This window comes from Nerophis lumbriciformis, linkage group LG15 (assembly GCF_033978685.3).
Source record: "Nerophis lumbriciformis linkage group LG15, RoL_Nlum_v2.1, whole genome shotgun sequence".
NCBI lineage: Eukaryota > Metazoa > Chordata > Actinopteri > Syngnathiformes > Syngnathidae > Nerophis > Nerophis lumbriciformis.
This window is the reverse complement of record NC_084562.2, coordinates 39,494,604-39,513,791: the sequence shown is the minus strand read 5'-3', so window position 1 is coordinate 39,513,791 and position 19,188 is coordinate 39,494,604. Positions and strand designations below refer to the sequence as shown.

Sequence of the window (19,188 nt, the reverse complement as noted above, 5' to 3'; positions counted from 1 at the left end):
TGCTCGCCTATGTTGATGTTACCATACATGGTCGACCGCTTTGGTCGACATAAAATTTGAGACCTATGAAAAATCGTTTATGTTGACAAACCGTCTATGAGGACCAACTCATTAACGCTCGGTCCAACGCGCCTTCTTATTAATAAAACATGCTCGCCTATGTCGATGTTGACATACATGGTCGACTGTTTTTGTCGACATAAAGTTTGAGACCTAGACTGAATCGGTTTGTTTATGTTGACGATTCATACAGTCGCAGTCCACCATGTTTTTACTAAAAAGTTCCTGCCTAATTCAATTCAAGAACAATCAGTCTGTTCATGTCAACAAACCGTCTAAGTCCACCACGTATGTTTTATTACAAAAATGTGCCCTCTTAAGTCGATGTCAACACAACCTTTGAGACCCATGAAAAGTCGTTCCACCTATGTAGACCAATTCATTAACACTCATTCCAACACGCTTAAGACGTTTGTTACTAAAAAGTACCCACTTAAGTCGACGTCAACAAACATGGTCGACGGCTTTGGTCGACATAAAATTTAAGACCTATGAAAAATTGTTCCGTTTATGTTGACAAACCGTCTATGAGGACCAACTCATTAAATCTCGGTGCAAGGCGCCTTCCTATTAATAAAAAGTGCTCGCCTATGTTGATGTTGACATACGTGGTCGACCGCTTTGGTCGACATAAAATTTGAGACCTATGAAAAATCGTTTATGTTGACAAACCGTCTATGAGGACCAACTCATTAACTCTCGGCCTTCTTATTAATAAAAAGTGCTCGCCTATGTTGATGTTACCATACATGGTCGACTGCTTTGGTCGACATAAAATTTGAGACATATGAAAAATTGTTTATGTTGACAAACCGTCTATGAGGACCAACTCATTAACTCTCTGTCCAACGCGCCTTCTTATTAATAAAAAGTGCTCGCCTATGTTGATGTTGACATACATGGTTGACTGTTTTTGTCGACATAAAGTTTGAGACCTAGACTGAATCGGTTTGTTTATGTTGACGATTCATACAGTCGCAAGTCCACCATGTTTTTACTAAAAAGTTCCTGCCTAATTCAATTCAAGAACAATCAGTCTGTTCATGTCAACAAACCGTCTAAGTCCACCACGTATGTTTTATTACAAAAATGTGCCCTCTTAAGTCGATGTCAACACAACCTTTGAGACCCATGAAAAGTCGTTCCACCTATGTAGACCAATTCATTAACACTCATTCCAACACGCTTAAGACGTTTGTTACTAAAAAGGACCCACTTAAGTCGACGTCAACAAACATGGTCGACGGCTTTGGTCGACATAAAATTTAAGACCTATGAAAAATTGTTTCGTTTATGTTGACAAACCGTCTATGAGGACCAACTCATTAAATCTCGGTGCAAGGCGCCTTCCTATTAATAAAAAGTGCTCGTCTATGTTGATGTTGACATACGTGGTCGACCGCTTTGGTCGACATAAAATTTGAGACCTATGAAAAATCGTTTATGTTGACAAACCGTCTATGAGGACCAACTCATTAACTCTCGGTGCAAGGCGCTTCTTATTAATAAAAAGTGCTCGCCTATGTTGATGTTGACATACATGGTCGACCGCTTTGGTCGACATAAAATTTGAGACATATGAAAAATCGTTTATGTTGACAAACCGTCTATGAGGACCAATTCATTAACCCTCGGCTTTCTTATTGATAAAAAGTGCTCGCCTATGTTGATGTTACCATACATGGTCGACCGCTTTGGTCGACATAAAATTTAAGACCTATGAAAAATTGTTCCGTTTATGTTGACAAACCGTCTATGAGGACCAACTCATTAAATCTCGGTGCAAGGCGCCTTCCTATTAATAAAAAGTGCGCCTATGTTGATGTTGACATACGTGGTCGACCGCTTTGGTCGACATAAAATTTGAGACCTATGAAAAATCGTTTATGTTGACAAACCGTCTATGAGGACAAACTCATTAACTCTCGGTGCAAGGCGCCTTCTTATTAAGAACAAGTGCTCGCCTATGTTGATGTTGACATACATGGTCGACCGCTTTGGTCGACATAAAATTTGAGACATATGAAAAATCGTTTATGTGGACAAACCGTCTATGAGGACCAACTCATTAACTCTTGGCCTTCTTATTAATAAAAAGTGCTCGCCTATGTTGATGTTACCATACATGGTCGACCGCTTTGGTCGACATAAAATTTGAGACCTATGAAAAATCGTTTATGTTGACAAACCGTCTATGAGGACCAACTCATTAACGCTCGGTCCAACGCGCCTTCTTATTAATAAAACATGCTCGCCTATGTCGATGTTGACATACATGGTCGACTGTTTTTGTCGACATAAAGTTTGAGACCTAGACTGAATCGGTTTGTTTATGTTGACGATTCATACAGTCGCAGTCCACCATGTTTTTACTAAAAAGTTCCTGCCTAATTCAATTCAAGAACAATCAGTCTGTTCATGTCAACAAACCGTCTAAGTCCACCACGTATGTTTTATTACAAAAATGTGCCCTCTTAAGTCGATGTCAACACAACCTTTGAGACCCATGAAAAGTCGTTCCACCTATGTAGACCAATTCATTAACACTCATTCCAACACGCTTAAGACGTTTGTTACTAAAAAGTACCCACTTAAGTCGACGTCAACAAACATGGTCGACGGCTTTGGTCGACATAAAATTTAAGACCTATGAAAAATTGTTCCGTTTATGTTGACAAACCGTCTATGAGGACCAACTCATTAAATCTCGGTGCAAGGCGCCTTCCTATCAATAAAAAGTGCTCGCCTATGTTGATGTTGACATACGTGGTCGACCGCTTTGGTCGACATAAAATTTGAGACCTATGAAAAATCGTTTATGTTGACAAACCGTCTATGAGGACCAACTCATTAACTCTCGGTGCAAGGCGCTTCTTATTAAGAAAAAGTGCTCGCCTATGTTGATGTTGACATACATGGTCGACCGCTTTGGTCGACATAAAATTTGAGACATATGAAAAATCGTTTATGTTGACAAACCGTCTATGAGGACCAACTCATTAACCCTCGGCTTTCTTATTAATAAAAAGTGCTCGCCTATGTTGATGTTACCATACATGGTTGACCACTTTGGTCGACATAAAATTTGAGACCTATGAAAAATCGTTTATGTTGACAAACCGTCTATGAGGACCAACTCATTAACTCTCGGCCTTCTTATTAATAAAAAGTGCTCGCCTATGTTGATGTTACCATACATGGTCGACTGCTTTGGTCGACATAAAATTTGAGACATATGAAAAATTGTTTATGTTGACAAACCGTCTATGAGGACCAACTCATTAACTCTCTGTCCAACGCGCCTTCTTATTAATAAAAAGTGCTCGCCTATGTTGATGTTGACATACATGGTTGACTGTTTTTGTCGACATAAAGTTTGAGACCTAGACTGAATCGGTTTGTTTATGTTGACGATTCATACAGTCGCAAGTCCACCATGTTTTTACTAAAAAGTTCCTGCCTAATTCAATTCAAGAACAATCAGTCTGTTCATGTCAACAAACCGTCTAAGTCCACCACGTATGTTTTATTACAAAAATGTGCCCTCTTAAGTCGATGTCAACACAACCTTTGAGACCCATGAAAAGTCGTTCCACCTATGTAGACCAATTCATTAACACTCATTCCAACACGCTTAAGACGTTTGTTACTAAAAAGGACCCACTTAAGTCGACGTCAACAAACATGGTCGACGGCTTTGGTCGACATAAAATTTAAGACCTATGAAAAATTGTTTCGTTTATGTTGACAAACCGTCTATGAGGACCAACTCATTAAATCTCGGTGCAAGGCGCCTTCCTATTAATAAAAAGTGCTCGTCTATGTTGATGTTGACATACGTGGTCGACCGCTTTGGTCGACATAAAATTTGAGACCTATGAAAAATCGTTTATGTTGACAAACCGTCTATGAGGACAAACTCATTAACTCTCGGTGCAAGGCGCCTTCTTATTAATAAAAAGTGCTCGCCTATGTTGATGTTGACATACATGGTCGACCGCTTTGGTCGACATAAAATTTGAGACATATGAAAAATCGTTTATGTTGACAAACCGTCTATGAGGACCAACTCATTAACTCTCGGCCTTCTTATTAATAAAAAGTGCTCGCCTATGTTGATGTTACCATACATGGTCGACCGCTTTGGTCGACATAAAATTTGAGACCCATGAAAAATCGTTTATGTTGACAAACCGTCTATGAGGACCAACTCATTAACGCTCGGTCCAACGCGCCTTCTTATTAATAAAACATGCTCGCCTATGTCGATGTTGACATACATGGTCGACTGTTTTTGTCGACATAAAGTTTGAGACCTAGACTGAATCGGTTTGTTTATGTTGACGATTCATACAGTCGCAGTCCACCATGTTTTTACTAAAAAGTTCCTGCCTAATTCAATTCAAGAACAATCAGTCTGTTCATGTCAACAAACCGTCTAAGTCCACCACGTATGTTTTATTACAAAAATGTGCCCTCTTAAGTCGATGTCAACACAACCTTTGAGACCCATGAAAAGTCGTTCCACCTATGTAGACCAATTCATTAACACTCATTCCAACACGCTTAAGACGTTTGTTACTAAAAAGTACCCACTTAAGTCGACGTCAACAAACATGGTCGACGGCTTTGGTCGACATAAAATTTAAGACCTATGAAAAATTGTTCCGTTTATGTTGACAAACCGTCTATGAGGACCAACTCATTAAATCTCGGTGCAAGGCGCCTTCCTATTAAGAAAAAGTGCTCGCCTATGTTGATGTTGACATACGTGGTCGACCGCTTTGGTCGACATAAAATTTGAGACCTATGAAAAATCGTTTATGTTGACAAACCGTCTATGAGGACCAATTCATTAACCCTCGGCTTTCTTATTAATAAAAAGTGCTCGCCTATGTTGATGTTGACATACATGGTCGACCGCTTTGGTCGACATAAAATTTGAGACATATGAAAAATCGTTTATGTTGACAAACCGTCTATGAGGACCAATTCATTAACCCTCGGCTTTCTTATTAATAAAAAGTGCTCGCCTATGTTGATGTTACCATACATGGTCGACCGCTTTGGTCGACATAAAATTTGAGACCTATGAAAAATCTTTTATGTTGACAAACCGTCTATGAGGACCAACTCATTAACTCTCGGCCTTCTTATTAATAAAAAGTGCTCGCCTATGTTGATGTTACCATACATGGTCGAACGCTTTGGTCGACATAAAATTTGAGACCTATGAAAAATTGTTTATGTTGACAAACCGTCTATGAGGACCAACTCATTAACTCTCTGTCCAACGCACCTTCTTATTAATAAAAAAGTGCTCGCCTATGTTGATGTTGACATACATGGTTGACTGTTTTTGTCGACATAAAGTTTGAGACCTAGACTGAATCGGTTTGTTTATGTTGACGATTCATACAGTCGCAGTCCACCATGTTTTTACTAAAAAGTTCCTGCCTAATTCAATTCAAGAACAATCAGTCTGTTCATGTCAACAAACCGTCTAAGTCCACCACGTATGTTTTATTACAAAAATGTGCCCTCTTAAGTCGATGTCAACACAACCTTTGAGACCCATGAAAAGTCGTTCCACCTATGTAGACCAATTCATTAACACTCATTCCAACACGCTTAAGACGTTTGTTACTAAAAAGTACCCACTTAAGTCGACGTCAACAAACATGGTCGACGGCTTTGGTCGACATAAAATTTAAGACCTATGAAAAATTGTTCCGTTTATGTTGACAAACCGTCTATGAGGACCAACTCATTAAATCTCGGTGCAAGGCGCCTTCCTATTAAGAAAAAGTGCTCGCCTATGTTGATGTTGACATACGTGGTCGACCGCTTTGGTCGACATAAAATTTGAGACCTATGAAAAATCGTTTATGTTGACAAACCGTCTATGAGGACCAATTCATTAACCCTCGGCTTTCTTATTAATAAAAAGTGCTCGCCTATGTTGATGTTACCATACATGGTCGACCGCTTTGGTCGACATAAAATTTGAGACCTACGAAAAATCGTTTATGTTGACAAACCGTCTATGAGGACCAACTCATTAACTCTCGGCCTTCTTATTAATAGAAAGTGCTCGCCTATGTTGATGTTACCATACATGGTCGACTGCTTTGGTCGACATAAAATTTGAGACCTATGAAAAATTGTTTATGTTGACAAACCGTCTATGAGGACCAACTCATTAACTCTCTGTCCAACGCGCCTTCTTATTAATAAAAAGTGCTGTATGTCAACATCAACATAGGTGATGTTGACATACATGGTTGACTGTTTTTGTCGACATAAAGTTTGAGACCTAGACTGAATCGGTTTGTTTATGTTGACGATTCCTACAGTCGCAGTCCACCACGTTTTTACTAAAGATTTCCTGCCTAATTCAATTTAAGAACAATCAGTCTGTTCATGTCAACAAACCGTCTATGTCAATCAAGTCTAAATCCATAAATTTGTCCTATTACTAAAACGTGCCTTCTTAATTTGATGTCATCGTAAAATTTGAGACCCATGAAAAATCTTTCCACCTATGTAGAACAACTCATTAACGCCCATTCCAACGTGCTTTCTAAAAAAAAATTGCCCGCTTATGTTGATGTCGACTTACATACAAGCCGCTTTTGCCGACATATAATTTGAGACCTCGGAAAAATAGTTTTGTTTGTGTTGACAAACCGTGTATGAGTACTACCTCATTTACTCTCTGTCCAACATGTTTTATTATTACTAAAAAGTGCCCGCATGATCGACCGCTTTTGTCAACATAAAATTTGAGACTTATAATGATCGGGTCCATTTATGTTGACAAATCATACAGTCCCCAGTCCACCACGTTACTACCAAAAAGTTCCTGCTTAATTCAACATCAAAATACATCTTTGTCGATATGCAATTTCAGAACAATCTGTTTATGTTGACAAATCACCTATGTCAATCAGCTCATTAAGTCCAAGTCCACCACGTTTGTCTTATTACCAAAACGTGCCCTCTTAAGTTGACGTCAACATAAAATTTGAGACCCATTAAAAATGTTTCCCTTTATGTGGACCAACTCATTAACGGCCATTCCAACGTGCTTTTTTATTACTAAAAAGTGCCTTCTGAATTTGATGTCAGCATAAATGGTCGACAACTTTTGTCAACATAAAAATTAGGACCTCGGATTAATCGGTCTGTTTATGTTTACAACCCGTCGATGTCGACCAACTCATCAAGTTCCGGTTCAACACATTCTTCTTTTTACAAAAAAGGGCCTGCTTAAGTCGATGCAACATACATGGTTGACCGTTTTTGTCGACATAATATGTGAGACCCGTGATGAATCGCTACGTTTATGTTGATAACCGGTCAATATCAACCAGTCAATCCAGTCTCAGTCCTCCACATTACTACTAAAACAGTGCCTGCTTAAGTCAACATCAAAATACACAGCCATTTTTGTCAAAATATAATTCGAGCCCCATGAAAAATTGTTCCGTTTATGTTGACAAACTGTCTATGTGTATCAACTCATTAATTCTTGCACCACAATGCTTTCTTATTACTAAAAAGTGCTTGCCTAAGTCAATGTCGACATACATGGTTGACCGCTTTTGTCAACATAACATTTGAGACCCATGATGAATTGGTATGTTTATGTTGACAATCCATCGATGTCGACCAACTCATTAAGTTCTGATCTTACTCTTTATTACTAAAAAGGTATTACTAGTTCCGGTCCACCATGCTTCTTTCTTATTACTAAAAAGTATGTCGACCAACTCATCGCGTTCTTCTCATTACTAAAACTGTCCGTTTAAGTTGATGTGGACACACATGGTCGACCGCTATTGTCGACACAAACCTTAAGAACTATAGAACTATAGTCATTTCTGTTTATAGCAACATGTGTTGTAGTATTGTAATAACTTTGCGAAACAGCGTGAAACGGCACAACATAACTGCTGTCAAGTTACACGGCATTAAAATATCCACTCAGTGACTTCCTGTTCAGCGCAAAATTAGCTTCAAAGTAAAAGCATGGCATGTTGTGGGATTTAGAGAAGATACAAATGCTCATTCCCCGACATCTGATTATCTGTTCAGTATGTTTATGTTCCCGCGAACCTACAGCTCAATGTGTACAAGATTACACTACAAGTGTGTAGTTTATGCCTAATAATGCAGACGTTAAATAAGAGAGTTTTCAATGAACTATTATGCATTCCTCTGTGTAGTGTATACACACATAAACCCCACTGTGATGGTAAACTTGGGACATATTCTCAAATTTAGGTTTAAAGGCGTATTACAAAATATTTTAGGAAAAAAACTTGACTGAAACTAGTTTTGATACTCAAGCAGGTTGTCTTTTTTATGGTTTTAAGCTATGTTTCTTTTTATTTTACAGTCTGTTGGCTTTATTGTGCAATTTTACAGCAGGAACTATTTTTTTTAGCTTTTTTTTAAACGTATTTCTCTTGTAAAACATCACCTGTAGAACCTTTATGGCCGTTGTCTGTGGAAAGTGCTGTATTGAAAGAAAAGAACAAATTACATATACGCTATATTGCCAAAAGCATTTGGCCGCCCATCGAAATGAAGAGAATCAGGTGTCCTAATCACTTGGCCCGGCCACAGGTGTATAAAATCAAGCACTTAGGCATGGAGACTGTTTCTACAAACATTTGTGAAAGAATGGGCCGCTCTCAGTAATTTCCAGCGTGGAACTGTCATAGGATGCCACCTGTGCAACAAATCCATCCATCCATCCATCCATTTTCTACCGCTTATTCCCTTTGGGGTCGCGGGGGGCGCTGGAGCCTATCTCAGCTACAATCGGGCGGAAGGCGGGGTACACCCTGGACAAGTCGCCACCACATCGCAGGGCCAACACAGATAGACAGACAACATTCACAATCACATCCACACACTAGGGCCAATTTAGTGTTGCCAATCAACTTATCCCCAGGTGCATGTCTTTGGAGGTGGGAGGAAGCCAGTCGTGAAATTTCCTCGCTCCTGAATATTCCAAAGTCAACTGTCGGCTTTATTATGAGAAAATGAAAGAGTTTGGGAACAACAGCAACTCAGCCACCAAGTGGTAGGCCACATAAACTGACAGAGAGGGGTCAGCGGATGCTGAAGTGCATAGTGCAAACAGGTCGCCGACTTTTTGCACAGTCAATTGCTACAGAGCACCAAACTTCATGTGACTTTTCGATTAGCCCACGTACAGTACGCAGAGAGCTTTATGGAATGGGTTTTCATGGCCGAGCAGCTGTATCTAAGCCATACAACACCAAGTCCAATGCAAAGCGTGGAATGCAGTGGTGTAAAGCACGTCGCCACTGGATTCTAGAGCAGTGGAGACGCGTTCTCTGAAGTGATGAATCACGCTTTTCCATCTGGCAATCTGATGGACAAGTCTGGGTTTGGAAGTTGCCAGAAGAACGGTACATTTCAGACTGCATTGTGCCGAGTGTGTAATTTGGTGGAGGAGGAATTTTGGTGTGGGGTTGTTTTTTAGGAGTTGGGATTACCCCCTTAGTTCCAGTAAAAGGAACTTTGAATGCTCCAGGATACCAACAACTTTTGGACAATTCCGTGATCCCAACCTTGTGCGAACAGTTTAGAGCGGGCCCCTTCCTCTTCCAACATGACTGTGCACCAGTGCACAAAGCAAGGTCCATAAAGACATGGATGACAGAGTCTGGTGTGGATGAACTTGACTGGCCTGCACAGAGTCCTGACCTGAATCCAATAGAACACCTTTGGGATGAATTAGAACGGAGACTGAGAGCCAGGCCTTCTCGACCAACATCAGTGTCTGACCTCAGCAATGCGAAAATTCCTATAAACACACTCCGCAACCTTGTGGACAGCCTTCCCAGAAGAGTTGAAACTTTAATATCTGCAAAAGGTGGACTGACATCATATTGAACACTATGGGTTAGGAATGGGATGGCACTTCAAGTTCATATGTGAGTTAAGGCCGGTGGCCAAATATTTTTGGCAATATAGTGTGTGTATATATATATATATATATATATATATATATATATATATATATATATATATGTATATGTAAATATGTGTATATGTATATAATAGTACTATTTAGTACAGCATCCTTCTAAATTATGGTGGGACAAAGTAAGGGAATGTCTTTGTTTGCGGACCCTGACATGCATGTAAAATATATCATATAAGCACATGCACGGGCGATGTTAGATATTTAGAAATTGCCAGAATTACTATTATTGTGTGTTTTTAACACTGCCAAAATTATGAACCTTTTGGTGAAATGATCATTTAAAGTGTCCGTTTTATCCGTCATGTTACAGAATGTGTTTGATCAGTCCAAAAACGCCATAACAAATATCCTATTCAAAAACACATTTATAGACATTTGAATTGGGCACAACAATTAGACAACATGAGTCAGGGCTGTTGTTGTTATTTTAAACTAAATATGAGCTAGAGACATGAAGAGCAGAGGAAGTTCTGGACTGCTTCTTGCCCTGCTGCTCTCACCGGGCCGTGCAAAGCGGGCCCTAATGCAAATTGGTCTGCCAAAGCTGAAAGAAAACGGTAAAACGATCCTGAGTCCTTGTCACCTCCACTCATGTCAGGGACCTGCTAAAGCGTGTCTCAGTTGTCTGGGCCGTGTGGCTGGTTCCCATTACGGTCTGCTCCAACCAATCAGCTCGGACGGCCTTCGCAGGCAGGACGACCGAATGGACCGACCGTACCTGCGTAAAGATGGGGTCCTAAATACTCCGTTAGAAATATGATGGAGTTACATATTTACCTGAAATTTAAGCTCTTTCAACCAGGGCTGTCTTGGAGTGCAGAGGCTTACCGTCAACCTCGCTTTTCCCGGGAAATTCCAGTAATTTGCCCTGCTTTCACGTACATTTTCCTGTATTTTAACTTGAATTTAAAAAAACATCCGCTTTTGTAAAGTTTGAAGATTTGTTTAATGTTACTTAAATTATGATTTATTTATTTTGTATTATTATTTATGTATTTAATTTATGAAATATGTCATAAATGTTATCATAAAATCAATATAGCTGTAAAAGTTAAAAAATATGGTTGCTTGAGATGAGGTGGCGACTTGTCCAGGGTGTACCCTGCCTTCCGCCCGAAGCGCAGTTGAGATAGGCTCCAGCGACCCCCCCGCGACCCCGAAAGGAACAAGCGGTAGAAAATGGATGGATGGATCAATCAAATGAAGACTACCTGTACCTTCTATCAAAAATACAAAATGGTAAAAAAAATTACAACACTTCATTCAACACAGACGTCGTAACGTCATCACTTTTGCATCTAATAACGGCGTGGCGCAGTGGAAGAATGGCCGTGCGCGACCCGAGGGTCCCTGGTTCAATCCCCACCTAGTACCAACCTCGTCATGTCCGTTGTGTCCTGAGCAAGACACTTCACCCTTGCTCCTGATGGCTGCTGGTTAGCGCCTTGCATGGCAGCTCCCTCCATCAGTGTGCGAATGTGTGTGTGAATGGGTAAATGTGGAAGTAGTGTCAAAGCGCTTTGAGTACCTTGAAGGTAGAAAAGCGCTATACAAGTACAACCCATTTATCATTTATCATTATAATTGCACATAATTGTGGTGCGTTCAAAGACCCTCGATTAAAGTTAGAAACATCACTAGTTTTTAAAGACAGAGCGAGACATACTCCCAGTAATAATTAAGATGTATTATTATGATTGGCATTATCCACTGATGATAATCAGCTGATCTCTACTTTACACTCTGAAGTAAAGGAAAACATGACAGATTTATAAACATTAAGTGAACAATGAAAGGTTTATTATTTATTTATTATTTAATTATTATTTATTTATTATTTATTATTTATTATTTATTATTTATTATTTATTATTTATTTCATTTATTTTATTTAGTTTATTATTCAAATTCATATTTTGACCACTTTAAAGTGACATTTTTGGCTTTTTCTGTTTAAAAAAAAATAATTTCATAACACAACTAAATTATTATTAGATTTGTTGATACAATCTTTAAATAGTCAAAAACCTGATTAAGGTTTCTACATGTGTTTTAAAAAGCAAGTTTCGACTAAAAACATCCATGCAATAATGAGTTTTTTACTTCATGGAAACATACTAAGTGTGTGTGTATAGGGTGGCTACATTGGGTTTGGGATGGGGGGGGGGCCTTTAGGAGTCTTGTGTATGGGGGCCCAGAATTTGGCGCTACTGGCCTGTCAACCCCGTTCTCCCCCTGGACGTCTTATATTTCGCCCACCTTTCATGTAAATTTCCCGTATTTTAATTTTCATTAAAAGAAACTGTCGAGGTGAATTCTACAATGCAAGTTTGTATCAACGACCTTAGGAAATCACAACCTTCGACTGCTGGGAGAAATTATTGGGAAAAGATCAGTAGTTTTTCTTTCTTTTTTTCCGTAAATGTTCTCTTATTTTCAAAAGCAAATGTTGACAGGTATGTTTGTAACGGCCCGAGACGTCTGGATGGTATAAAAAGAATGAACTGAAACAAGACAGCTGCTGTGACAAAATATTGTCGTACCAAATACGTTCAATGGCTCAAAGTGCTATCATGCACAATGTCATGTGAGACAACAGTGTACCTCACAAGACTTCAGTTTAGTGACCATTAAATGCTTGACTTGTTTATTTTGCTTTTTCTTTGGAGTTTGTTTTAGCTTTGGCTTCTTCAAACTTTGCATTATACAATTTTCATTAAAGTTACGCCTGAAAGTGCCAGAGTTTTTACATTTTTGTTATGTTTGTATGACAGTTAGGAATGTTAAGTATAGCTCCTAAAAAAAGTTAATAAAAGGTTTTATGGTGGTTAATATATATATATATATATATATATATATATATATATATATATATATATATATAAATAATATATATATATATATATATATATAAATATGTATGTATATATATATACATATGTATGTATATATACACATGTATGTACATATGTATATATACACACACGTATATATGTGTATATATGTACATATATACATACATATATATATATGTATTGTTTATTTTTTTAATAATATTCTTTTATGTAAATATATATATATATATATATATATATATATATATATATGTATGCATTAGGGATGTCCGATAATGGCTTTTTGCCGATATCCAATATTCCGATATTGTCCAACTCTTTAATTACCGATACCGATATCAACCGATACATACAGTCGTGGAATTAACACATTATGCCTAATTTGGACAACCAGGTATGGTGAAGATAAGGTACTTTAAAAAATAAATAAATAAAATAAGATAAATAAATTAAAAACATTTTCTTGTATAAAAAATAAAGTAAAACAATATAAAAACAGCTACATTGAAACTAGTAATTAATGAAAATTAGTAAAATTAACTGTTAAAGGTTATTACTATTAGTGAATCATGTGTGCTTACGGACTGTATCCCTTGCAGACTGTATTGATATATATTGATATATAATGCAGGAACCAAATTATTAATAACAGAAAGAAACAACCCTTTTGTGTGAATGAGTGTGAATGAGTGTAAATAGGGGAGGGAGGTTTTTTGGGTTGGTGCACTAAAAAAACCCGATAATAAAAAAAAAACGATACCGATATTTTACGATATTACATTTTAACGCATTTATCGGCCGATAATATCGGCCATCTCTAATATGCATATATATATATATGTATATATATATATATATATATATATATATATATATATATATACATATATATGTATTATTACATTTTTTTTTAATATTCTCTAATGTAAATATATATATATATACAGTATATACACCTATAAATACTATATATATACACCGGTATATATATATATATATATATAAATAATGTGTGAGTGAATCTCTGTGAGTGTTTTGAGTATCTAGTCGATAGAAAAGCACTCTATACTGTAAATCTAATCCATTACATATATGTATATATATAATTTACATAAAGAAATATATAAACTTTCTATTTTTGGGATGTACTCATGGTTAGCTGACCCAAACTCAAGAAGCCGGCGTCTCTCTCACACACACAAACGCAGCGTCTCCCCGTCCCTTTACCTTGCCTTCTTGTCACCAGTCAGGACGCATTCATGGCCTCACAAACAGTCGGAAATTAAATAACCCTTTTTTTTTTTTTTTTTTTTTTTTTTAAATGCATTTCCCCCAGTCTGGTGTTAAAAAACTCAACAATGTTGCTGAAGAGCTGGGGGCTCCCGAGTCCGTCAAGAAGAAATATCGTCCTTGCATGAATATAGATGTTGTTAGTGTATAATCCCACATGGCTGACAATACAATAGGAAATATGCCTTATGGGGAATGTTTGCATGATTAAACTAGAGCCCGGGTGTTGCAAAAAGCCGTGCGCTGACATCACAAATGGATTTCCTCTGGTGTGTGCGTGCGGGGGAAGCGGCCCTCCACCCCAAACAGATGAGACAGGAAGCTAAAGGTCACACGCTGAAGGGAGACACGGACACATCAAACGAGGAAACGTGTTGTCTCTGGAGGATCACAAAGACGTGGAGGGGGCCGCTTTAGGAGCAAGAATCCTCCCCTGAGCCCCTTTCCGTGCCAGACTTTCACCTCATACTTCGTGTTCATCGATTGTTCGCAGTTTACACAAGAGCAGACATGGAGTATAAAAACATTAAAAATGTGTCGGAAAAGTGAGAAACGACAACGTTAAATTCATTCATGACAGTTGCTGTGTGCCGCTTGCTCATTTTTATAATGCTTGATAATACAGGCTGGGCGGATCCATCCAAGTATCAATATTATTGATACCAATGATTGTGTCAGCATTGGATCGCTATTTTTCTGTTATTTTTATTTTGACATTTTTAACTGTTTTGATTGTATTACATTTTTTAGAACTGTTTTTTAGTGCTGAAAAGCACCTATAAAGGTGTCTTATCAAATAAATGTAAATACATGTATTATTATATGTTCCCCTCTCATTTGTTTTTTGCTCAGAGACAATTGTAATTGTTGCCTTCATTGAGTTATTTTGCACTAAATGTACACTTTATACAATAGTGGAATAATTGTATTAGTTTGCCTTTTTTATTGTTGAAAATATGTATTGTTATTTTGATCAAAAATACTTTTGTTCTCATCGTAAACATGTTCAACAAAATAAAGGTAAAGTTACGCCTACCAAAATGTTGATATCGGTGATACCGCCCTGTATAGTCAGTACTTGGTATCGGATTGTTTCCAATATCCATCCATCCATCCATTTTCTACGATACCAAGGATCGTGTCAGGATCGGATCGTTATTTTTCAGGGCTTCTTTTATTTGATTTAGAACTGTTTGATTCTAAATTGTTTAAAACTGCTTTTAAGTGTCGTCCGCAAGCCTGAGTGCCTTGAAAGGTACCTTACTAAATAAATATATTATTACAATTTTTGTTAAATGTGTTTTTTGTCAAGAGACAACAGTGGTTGTTGCCTTTGTTGAGTTAATTTGACGACTTTACAATGCTCAAAACAATTGCATGTAATAAAATAATGTACTAGTTGTATTATTTTGCCTTTACATTGTTGCATTTATTTTGTGTTAAAATCTTTACAAATGCGTCTTTAGATGCAAATATTTTTGTTCTCAATGTAAACATGATCAACAACCTAAAAGGCAAAATCCGCACATAATAATATCGATATCGGCGATACTGGTGCAGCATGTACCTGGAATCGGATCGTTGCAATATCGATAGTATCGATACCAAAGATTGTATGTAAATAAGATTGCAATTTTTTTATTTTTTTTATTTACACTTATATTTTTAACTGTTTTATCGACTTGTCCAGGGTGTACCGCGCCTATCGCCCGAATGCAGCTGAGTTAGGCTCCAGCACCCCCCGCGACCCCGAAAAAGGGACAAGCGGTAGAAAATGGATGGATGATTGCAATATTTTACAACTGCTTTTCAGTACTATATAGCGACTTTGAATGCCTTGAAAGGCCCTTTATATAATAAATGTATTATTATTATTTTTGCTAATATAAGTTTTTTGTTGAGAACTATAGTAGTATTATAGTATATGCCTTTGTTGAGTTATTTTGCACTAAATCAACCTTATTTTGTTCAAACAATTGCATGTAAAAAAAAAAAAGGAAAATGATTTTATTATTTTGTTACTGTCACACTGCCCTTGTGTTGCTGTGTTTATAAACTGTTAAAATCTTTACAAATACATACTCTGAGAGGAAAAAATTAAAATCTTGGTTCTGTCTGTAAACATGAACAAAATAAAGATAAAATCAATCAAAAAATATGGATATTGGCGATACTGGCCCATTTTTAGCCTTGATAATGCTTCTCCAGTGAAAGGGATATTTATTGTAACCAGTCGACTACCATTACTCCAATATCTCAAATGCACAAGCAGAATATTAAAAATACACTTTTCAGTGTTGCATGTGTGATGCATACAGGTGCAGTGTATACATATAACGTATAAAGTGCGAAGAAACCAAAACATTTTCAGTACGTAGTTCTCTTATTGACGTGCCCCTAATCTTACACAGAGTGTATCTTTAATTATACATCGTGTGCCTTTAATTTCATTATTTGGCTGTTCTTGTCTGGCAATAACAGGTCAAGTTGTGTCATATTTACATTTGCATGACATATAAATACAGTACGTCTCGCTAAGGCTGGCCTTTTTTTTCTCCGTGCTTCCGTCAAAACCTGTCATTGTGTCATCAGCTGGGAAACATTTGCATGTAAAGAAGCCATCTTAACTGATGATGTGTTGTTTTTTTTAGTAGGTTTTCCTCCAGTACATTTTAGTATTTTATTACCGTGCTGCCTGAATGTGTGCTAAAAAAAAGTACATGTTAAGAATTTCATCACAGTGTCATTGAGTGCTTAAAGAGGGCAAATATGCATTACAAGTATATTCTAAGTATGACTGACTGTATTACATCTTTTTTTTAATATACTGTACATGCATTCCAAAACTGTAAACAAGGTAAATACAAGTATTAGAAACACACTAATTAACACTAACACTAAGTATTATTGTTTGTATCAGTTTTACTCCTGTACTTAATATTATTTATTCTGTATTATTTTCTTCTTTTTTTTTTACTAATGTATTGTTTTTGATCCTCTACTTCTCTATTACTGCACCATGCTTACATCAACTTTTATTTATCACTTTTTATTAGTTATCTACAACAATCTTACACTGTAAACATTTTCATTGATAATTCATAGAATGTTACTGACTAATAATTGCATTACTTTCACAGTAAAATCTACAGTAATTTATTATAAAGTTAAATGCTGTGAAATAAAAGGGTACTGTATTTTTTTTTTTTTTTACAGTAATTAGTCGTAAGGTTACAGTACATTTTGATTACAGTATTTTATTGTGAAATAATATTGTTAAATGCTGTGAAATACTAGTATTTAATTTTATTTTTTACAATGTACTGTTCAAATATTTAAATCCCATTCTTTAATTATTAAAAAAGTGCTAATCTGGTAGATATGCCCTGCTTCCCTTTTTTGGGGGAATGTTTAATGATGCATACTTGTATGTATAAAAGTATATCCAAACTCAACTAAACCATCACAATTCAAACATATTGTGACGCAATGTTTGACCTTACTTTATCCATTATGTAAAAAGTAATATCAATTTAATATATGACATGAACTATCCCTGAATGGTGTCTACAAATATACATGTGGATGTTACTTGCAAAACTCTGAAATAAAGCCACTTTTAAAGATGTGTTCCCATTTTTTTCCAGAGTTTTTTATATATAATAACCAAAACACACATGTATATTTATGTAGAAAAATGTAAGTAAAAAATTCCAAGTTATTCAGCAATTTTTGTACACTATTTTGATACATAAACAAAGCAAACATTTTCATATTTAAATCCACATTCAAGCCTCCATCTCTTTCTTTCTACATGACTTTTAATCAGTGTCATTTTTGCAGCATTTCAAATTAAATTATTACATATGTTTGTCCACATAGTAAAAATATTTTTTCACTGCACTTATCAGTGGGCCATTATGTTAAACCTAAAAAAAGCTCTTAAATGTAATTTCAATATGATGGGACTTGTAATGATTGTCGCATTAAATTTAATTAGAATGGGGAAAGACGCAGACATATTTTGGATACTTTTCTTTTTTTTACACTTTTCAATATTTCTTCCTATATAAAGGCCACTCACCATAGCAGGAGAGGATGTCTGCAGAGTGTCGCTCCTCACCTTCCTCCGGAGGTGTCCTGCAGGGGGATCTGTGCATGAAGAGGTGGAATTTGCTGAAGGCGGCCTGTCCAGCATCCAGTGTGTGGCACTCCTGCAGGAAGGGGCTCCGGGACTTGTCTCCGTACATGTGACCTTTGCATTTGGTCTCAGTCCTCAAGTGGTCCGCCTGGTGGTCCCGACCCTGTGCTGCAGAGGGGCTATAAAACGCATCCATGGAGGTCATGTCGCTGTATGCACTGCACGTCTCGGCGTTCATGGCTTTCAACTTTCCACAAAAAAAAAAAAAAAAGTGAAAAACTTTCTCCCTCTCTCTTTTGCAACACACACACACACCCCTCCTCACACACACATGGGCCCGCAGCAGCTGCTTTTGCTTATAAAAAAAAAAAAGCGTTCAGAAGTTGTGGGTCTTTGAGCAAACACCCCCTCAGGTCTGACAAAAAGGTCCGTAAAGGATGAGGATGGGGATGACCTCTCGCCTTGTCGGAGACCTTTTGCCAAGTGCTGGGTGACGTGGACGAGCGAGGCCGCTTATTAGGAGGGAAGTGCTGGAAGGAAAAAAAAAAAGTTAGTGAAAAAGGGCGTGACATGTGACATTCATTGAGTGTGCAGACAAATACATGAGTTATGGCCGGGTGGAACACAGTTTCTTGCTTCTTCACTAAGTGACCCCAACAATGCACACAAGTCAATGACTTCATTCATCTGCATCCAACAAACATATGCAGCTTTGTTTCTGTAACTTACTTCTTACATATTTTATATTTTGATCAATTCAAACGGCCAAATTGGGGCCCTGAGCAAAATTGTATTTAGAGCTTTAAAGCGTG

The 19,188-nt window shown here is 37.2% G+C and overlaps 1 protein-coding gene across 2 annotated transcripts in view; it reads right to left on the bottom strand.

Moving 5' to 3' along the window:
- The window catches only part of LOC133616255 (homeobox protein aristaless-like 4), a 58,958-nt gene extending 40,145 nt beyond the window's left edge, over positions 1-18,813 (bottom strand). Inside the window, exon 1 of one of the 2 annotated variants that reach the window (XM_061975440.1) lies at positions 18,320-18,813. In XM_061975440.1, the coding sequence (XP_061831424.1) occupies positions 18,320-18,614 (295 nt within the window). In that variant the 5' untranslated portion in view covers positions 18,615-18,813. The remainder of the gene's footprint in view (positions 1-18,319) is intronic. The other variant, XM_061975441.1, reaches the window with a different exon arrangement.
- Between the last annotated feature and the right edge of the window lie 375 nt (positions 18,814-19,188).